The sequence below is a fragment of the Sceloporus undulatus genome, chromosome 2 (genome assembly GCF_019175285.1).
Source record: "Sceloporus undulatus isolate JIND9_A2432 ecotype Alabama chromosome 2, SceUnd_v1.1, whole genome shotgun sequence".
Classification (NCBI taxonomy): Eukaryota; Metazoa; Chordata; class Lepidosauria; order Squamata; family Phrynosomatidae; genus Sceloporus; species Sceloporus undulatus.
In genome coordinates this window covers 218,773,161-218,781,306 of record NC_056523.1, presented here as the reverse complement: position 1 = coordinate 218,781,306, position 8,146 = coordinate 218,773,161, and the positions used below count along the sequence as shown (strand labels likewise).

Here is an 8,146-nt window from a genome sequence, read left to right as displayed (position 1 = left end):
TTGCCACTGTCTTCCTCTGAGGCTAAGAGCATGTAACTTGCCCAAAGTCAGCCTGTGGGTTTCATGGCCGTATGGGAAACTGAATCCTGGTCTCCAAAGTAATAGTCCAACATTCAGACCACTACATCACACTAAAAAGATATACATTTTTAAATGATTTGCCCTCAAATGCCGTCTCTGGGGCATTTTGCCATGTTTTGGGGGCCCTGAACCAATAAAGACTCAGGAAAGGCCTTTTTCTGAAACTGGAAGTGAACCAGAAGAGACCTCTGCTCACTTCCTTTGTTCAAAAGGTGTCTCCAGGCCATCTTCATGTTCATGGTATTTCCCCTGCCAGGTAAGTAATTCTCCTGACCAGAAACCATGGGCGACCTTTTCCCAATGTTCTAGTCCACTAATCGTCTTGCAAAGAGTTCTTAGTCACCCAAACAAATAAGCAAAGGGTTTTCAGTCACCCAAACAAATAAGCAAATGGGAAGAAAAGCGCAAGAAAAGGATGAAAAAGTTGACACAGTGGTATTTTCTTCCATTATGGAAGCTGAAGTTATCGCAAAAGAATAAAAGACTTCTGCAGCAAAGACATGAAAAGAAACTGAAAGAAATAGTCAAAACCAAGTAAGACAGCGAAAAGGATCTGCTAGTTCAAGCCTGGAAAGAAAAGTGATCGCCAAGAGTAAGGGGGGAAAGTCTATACTTATACATCCTCCAGTTCCAAGGCTGATGTGTTATGCCAGAGGCCGTCGCACCGATGAATACGAGCTGCAAATAAGAACCCAGTCAGATATATTCGGTATGGCATTGCAACCCAGGAGGTAAGCTAGCAGCAGTTTGCAGGCAAGTGACAACTGTTCCCTGTCATAAAAACTTAGCTGTGAACCTTTAGTTGGTGACAACTTTCTTCCCTGCATGGCTGGAATATTCCAGGGTTTAACACCAGCCAGACAATAAGGGAAGGTTTGTTGCCACAACTGCTACATAATATTGATATTGTAATAGGTATTTATACTGTATATTGTTAATAAGCAGACAGTGGGCCCTTGGTATCTGCTGGGGTTTGGTTACAGAACCACTTGTGGATACCAAAATCACATAATGGTTTCTGTCCAGCCCTCTAGGAGTCTGAAGGAAACAATTTCTCCATCAAATTAGACTCTGAAGCAATATGGATGTTCAAGTCCCATTAAATACAATAGCATAGTAAAATGTTGTCCCTTATTGAAAATGGCAAAACCAAGGTTTGCTTTTGGGAATTTATATCTTCTTTTGAATATTTTCCAGCCATGGATGGATGAATCCATGAAAAAAGAATCCATGAATACAGAGGACTGACTGTACAGTTGGCCTTCTACATTTGCAGCTTTGACTTTTGCAGATTTTGATTATTTGCAGTTTTGATTAATATGTAATCTCTAGGAATCTCTGTCCTCCAGCACAATTCTGCTGGAAATTGAACATAGAGTTTTGCTGGAGAAGAAGTTCCTAGAGAAAACACTTCTCTAGGCATTTTTAGCTACTCCAACATGATTCTATGATCAGCTTCTGGCAGATGTTGACCACAGAGTTGCAGGGGAAGACCTGGTAAATTCCTAGAGGGGTGTTCTCTTCAGTAAATAGCATAGTGTTTTTTTATTTGCAATTTCCCCACATTCACGAGGGTCCTTCACCCTAACCCCAGTGAATGTAGAGGGACTGATGTATTTTGAAAGAGTCATTCTCCACAGTCAACACCAGTGGCTGTTCAGTTTTATAATTCCTTAAGACAGCCCACCATCTGCGCTAGCAACTGTACATTTTCTATATGTATTGCATGTCCTTTGAATACAGATGCCACTAGGTTCATTCCTAAGCAATCCTCTAAAGCTGAGGTCGCAAATTTGTGGTCTACAGGGGGAGGGGGTTGATGAATGGGATTCAGGAGGACTTGAATTGGGCACACAAAAATATTTTTTTATTTAATTTTGTTCCTGTTACTTTGAATGCTGTGTTTTAAATGCACTTTCTGAGCAGGGGGTCTATAGGTTTTATCTGAGTCTCAAAGAAATCTATGATCTTCCCCCCAAAATGTGAGGAGCCACTGCTTCGAGTCTCATTTGATGGAGAAAATGTTTCCTTGAGACCCCTAGAGGGCTGAACTGAAAACATTGTGATTCCTTGGGTACATCTACACTGTAGGGAAAAAACAGTTTAGCACCACTTTTCACTGCCATAGCTCCAGCCTACAGAATCTTGGGATTTGTAGTTTTACAAGGTATCTAGCCTTCTCTGACAAAGAGTGCTGGTGGCTCAAAAAACTACAAAATCTCAGGATTCTGTTGGATGGAACTATGACAGCTAAAGTGGTGCCAAGCTGCATTTTTCTGAAGTGTTGAGGCACCCATTGTGAACATGTTTAGCAATGTTAAAAAGCAACCTCACCTTTCAGTTCCTGAAGCAGTAGCAGGGATGGGAAATGAAGATGTCAAACAAGACTTTAAAAGTTTGATACTTTAACAATTAAACTATTTGCAGCAACAATCTCTTGTGCCCTATCTATATGGACTGGATACTCTGGGGGCAGGCCAGAGTATCCTGGCACCGGAGCTGGCTAATTCCCACCACCACCACCATTACTTGGCCTTCCATTCCCAGGCCAGGCTGTCTGTCTGCATGAGTGTCCCACTGAGCCACCCAATGCATCTGCTGTTACTGCAGATCATTTGCTTCTGAAGTCAAAATGAGGCACACAGTCTGGGTGCCTCATTCTGACCTCAAGAGTGAGCGACTGGCAATAGCAGTTGACATACCAGGCAGCTCAGCAAGAACAGAGGGCTCTGGATCTCCCCAGAAAATCCAGAATAACAGGCAAGTTTTAAAAATTCATTTTAAGGGTGTTGTACCCCAGCTCTGGTGCTGAATGTGCCAGACATCGGTGAGACTGTTTACGCCAATACCAAGGTTTGGGCTGAACAGGATGCTGAAAAAAGGGGGGGGGGGGGATTTTGGTCTGTGCAGACGAAGTCTAGATTGCAACATATTCCAAAGCAGCTGGCTTCAAAGTGGTATTTTTAGTGCAGCCCGAGACAGCTGTCTAGTTATCTAGCTATCTTTTGTTCCTCATGCTTCTGCTCATGTTCCTTCCTACTACCTCTCACATATATAGTCAGTTCTCTGTATCCACAGATTCAAGCATTCATAGATTGAATATATTTTAGAAATATATAAATTCCCAAAAGCAAACCTTGATTTTGCCATTTTCTATAAGGAACACCATTTTACTATGCCATTGTATATAATGAGACTTGAGCATCTACGGATTTTGGTATCCACAGGGGGTCCTGGAATCAAATCCCAGCAGATACTCAAGTTCTCAAAATTAAGCAACCACCGAGAGATCCCTAAAATATTAGACACTTGCCCTCCCATCAACCAAATTGCAATAGATACAAGACAAATTTAACTTTGCTGTAGAAACAATATGCAAACACTTTATTTCCTGTGCAGGGAAATCCTGGGTCAGGGGATGAATTTATGACCCTCCTTCTGTGAATCCATGCTTCTCAGGATGCACACCCAGCTCGAAAAACTCACTCACCAAGATCATTGTTGTTCATCATGGCATTTGATGCACGAAGCCTGGGGCCTTGCTGCGTGAAGTGATACCCAAACTTCAAGAGAGATGTATTCTTTTCTAACATACTTGCAATCTCCATTTCTACCTTGTTACCTAGGAGCTGGCTCTTAAAAGAAATAAAAAGACAGGCAGCATATCAGTTATTTCAGGTTTTATTTCCCCATCTAGCTTCCTTGCATATTAAGATGATAAAAACCTCCACTTGCATTTGCCACTGAGAGCACATCCAGAATGATTTTAAAAAGACCAGAAAGTAACAGATTTTGTTCCTGTTCTTTCTGATTTTATTTTGGAGAACCATACCCACTTTATTTATTCTAGAATATTTTCTGTCAGTTTCCAGTATGATTGGAGACTTTTAATACCAGCTCCCCTGGTCAGTTGGTTTTAATCCTGTATAAAATTGGAAAGAAAAGGAACTATATCCAGGACATTTCACTTAGTCAGGACATACACTAAGTCACAGCTTGCCTCTCTGGGATGACACCAAGAAATTCTCCATCCCAGGTTTGCACTTAGAAAATCCAAGAATTCCAAGAAGAAAGACCATGAATTTATGGATCAGTCTATGAACACCCACAGAAAACAATAGCAATACTAAAATAAACAACCTGCCTGAAACACCAGGTGAGGAACAAGACTGACAGCTGGGCTTAATATCTGATTTACCAATGTATACATGTCTAATTTCATTGTGAAGTTATGTTAATCGCATGGCTCAGGGTCACAGTGTGAGTTCTCCTTTTATGCTGATTCTCTTCATCTGAAGAATCTGTTTAACCCTTAACCTAAACAGTAGCATACAGCCTAGAAAATGCTTGCCCACTTTTGTCCAGTTCTTCCAATGCAACTTTTTTCAAGATGATTTGCCTCCTCTGAACATAAAACAGAATACAATTTTATATTATTTTCATTTTGTATCTGCATAAGAGAATTGGAATAAAGTTTTGGTTACCTGGTTGTCAATTTTGAGCTCAATTAGTGTTGTGTTGCACTGAAGGGCTTCTATCAAGGCGAGGATTCCTGATCCAGAAATGAAATTTGATTCCACATTTAAGGTCTTCAATACACAGTTGACTTTTAACATTTCTGCCAGTGCCTTCCATAGTAAGAGAAAGGTGGATGCAGAGAAAAGTATTATCATTATCTATCATCATCACCACCACCACCAGAAAGCTTTAATAGTGTCATAACTATGTAAGAATTTTGTTGCTGACTGATATCAGGCCAAAGAGCCATCAGACCAAAAAGCCATTTTCTTGCTACTGTAAGATTGGCCCAAACATCTGGTAACTGAAGAAATATGCCACCTGATTATGGACATTCATTCTATCTTTCACAGGTAATATAGTGCTATGAGCAGATTGAAAAGATTCCAGTACAGAAGCAATCTTGTCCCCAGAGGTATTGACTAGCCAAGACAAGCTTTCATGTTGACATTTGTTGTTGTTGTTGTTATGTGCTTCCAAGTCGTTTCCAACTGATGACAATCCCAAGGCAACCCTATCATTGGGTTTTCTTGGCACATTTCTTCAGAGGGAGTTGCCACAGCCACCCTCTGAGGCCGAGAAAGTATGACTTGCCCAAAGTCACCCAATGGGTTTCATGGCTCTGGTCTCCAGAGTTGTAGTCCAACACTCAAACTACTACACCACACTGTCTCTCCTACTGACATAGTCTCAACATTTCACAGATGAAAACTGAGACACATGTGGCCATGCAACATCATTGGTGAAGATGGAAAAATTATTTGATGAGAAACAACACACAAGCTAGGACAGACTGCAGCAGTTTGCTTTTGCCTGAGTCTTCTGGGAGAGGCAAGATTTTGCCCCCTTTTCTCTTCTTCACTCTCTGAGTTAATGGAATGCAAACTACTTCTGCACTTTGCAGCAACTGAAGTAAGCTAAGGACAAAGGAAGAAAGGGGGAGGAGGTGAGAAAAACTGAGATAATTTTAAAAGCAGCTGAAAAAGTGGGACCACAGAGACTGTCCCTGGGGAATCAGGACAGTTAGAGGATATATATTGGGCCATTATAATTTATAATGCCACCAAAAAATCCACATACAGACAAATTAACTTATCACACTGCTGGAAAAAAAAAGCATCTTACTGCTGCAGAATTCAGGCTTCATTCGGCCTGTACCCTGGTGTTATCGTGCGGCTCCTGACTTTGAAAAATGACTGCCAAAGCGAGTTCAGAGACCAGCATTGAAGCCTCGCTGTACCAAGATGGCAGTTTGGGGGAGAAAAGCCACATGATAACACCAGGGTATGGCCCAAATGAAGCTTGATTCAGCAGCAGCAAGACATTTTTTTCAGGGTTGATCTCCAAATATACAACCTGTCCCCATACTCAGTTTCAAATAGTTTGAGATGAAACAATTAATGTGCAAGAGAAAGATCGGATATCTGTACTCACAACAGGCCAAATTCAGCACGCTTGTTGCCAAACCCAATTCTTCACATGAGACCCATAAAAGACTGATATATTATTATTTGAATAGAGATAATTTCCCCTATTATCCACTGTTGCCCCTTGCATATTCCCCTTCTTTCTTTAGGCCATAAATATGCCAATGCCCAAATTAAAAAGTTCAGTCCCAACCACTGTTACTGAGAAGCAATCATGCCTGTTTCAGTTGGACTTCTATGAAAAGTATGTCTAAACCTTCTTTTCAGTAAGGAAAAAGAGAATTCTTCATACAAGATGTGCACTTGGACAAGTACTTCATTCTAGCAAATCATCTTTAAAGGAAACAGTTCCATTAAAAGCTTCCTTGAGCAGATTAGCCGGGGTAAGCTGTCTAACACTTACATAAGCGACAGGGTCATTGCTTCTTGTTCCTACTATGCTGAACTTTTTCACATAGCTGTTGTTCTTCAGAGCCTCAGCATATGCTTTTAATGTCGGTATTGGGATGTCCTTCAAAAGAAAAATACACAGACCATCTCTATGTGTACTGGTTTGCTGGTGTGAAACTACAAATGCCAAGGAAAGCAGTTTCCAACACTGTGTTTACCTTGAAATATTTCAACCTTTTCTCTACACGCTGTAAAGTGATCTTCGTCTGAGAGTCCCTTCCACTTAGGGTTGCCATAAGCGAAGACCTCCAAACTGGGACAAATCTAGGACAACATATCAAAATGTAGGACTTTTTTTTTTTAAGCCCTACATTTTGATATGTAGGCCTCGCCGGGGCCCAGGAGGGAACGTCTCCGCGGCCGGAGCTCGGACCGCGGAGAGCCCTCTCAGGCCTCAGCGAGGCCTTGGAGGACCCCGCGGCCGGAGCTCCGACCATGGAGCCACCTCCAAGGCCTCGCCGGGGCCCGAGAGGGAGCATCTCCGTGGCCGGAGCTCGGACCACGGAGAGCCCTCCCAGGCCTCAGCGAGGCCTTGGAGGACCCCGCGGCCACAAAGAAGGCGCACGCGAGGGCGGAGGTAGCCGCGGGCGGGACAGTCCCGGTTTTGGCGTGAAACCGGACCGGGACCGGGCTGGCACTGCCAAAAGCGGGATTGCCCCGCCTACAGGCCGGATATGGCATCCCTACTTCCACTGCAAGTGGCCTCTGAAATTATTTAATTTATTTAAGGGATTTATATCCTGCCTTCTTCCCAAAATGGGATTCAAAGAGGGTTATAAATCCGTTAAATAAATAAAATATTTATTTTTGAAAGGAGGGTAATGTCAGCACCAGGCAAAAATGGGTGTGGGGGTGAGGGCAAGAAGACAGAAGAGAAGCTTTTCTTCATGTTAACATTTTGAAAGAAATTATGGTGTTTGTTTCATACTTAACAGGTTTCCTTTCTTTCTTTCATGGGATTAACTCTTATGAAAAGCTGTTTAGGACTGCAGTTATACTTTAATATTTGAATTTATGATTGAATTTTAATTGCAAACAAAAATTATTTAATTTCCTTTCTTTCAAGTAATCCCAGGGATCCAACAACATAAGTTGGGGGAAACTGACTTATTTAGAGGACTCACCACCATCTCACCGCAGTGCTGCCTGATGTGGCTGGTGGAAGAAAAGTACCTTTGAAAACAACCTTCAGGAACATTTTTTTCTAATGCATCTCAGAGTCACCAGGGTGGTGGATTAAGGCTGCCTTAGCTTCATCCAAACCCATAGAGTGTTACCCCTGTATGTACCATGCTTTTTCACCTCATTTTCTTAACAGCCTTATCTTGAAAGATGGTTTGTGTCACACACATTTTGACTATTTTTTTAAAAAAATCTTAAAACATAAGTTGGAAAAGTTCATTTTTGGATGAACACTTCCAAATTCAGTTTGTAAACTTGTGAATAGTAGTCCAAAAAGGACCTTTCCAAAATCCAAGCTTTTATTTCTCATTTTTAAAAAAAGAAAAAAAGTTGAATTCCAAGCTGTTAGTTCGAGCCTTCAGGTTGACATGACTAGATAGATAGATAGATATGATAAAATAGATTTATTTCTAGCCCACCCTATACAGAGACTTCAACTCATGGTGATCCCATGAAATAAGAGACTTCCAAGTCACCCTATCATAAAC

General features: G+C 41.6%; 1 protein-coding gene across 1 annotated transcript in view; it reads right to left on the bottom strand.

Moving 5' to 3' along the window:
* Positions 1-8,146, bottom strand: part of TMOD1 (tropomodulin 1) — a 55,665-nt gene that overhangs the window by 2,671 nt on the left and 44,848 nt on the right. The window contains 3 exon segments of the mRNA XM_042452323.1: positions 3,572-3,716; positions 4,566-4,709; positions 6,430-6,544. Coding sequence (XP_042308257.1) covers positions 3,572-3,716; positions 4,566-4,709; positions 6,430-6,544 — 404 coding nt within the window.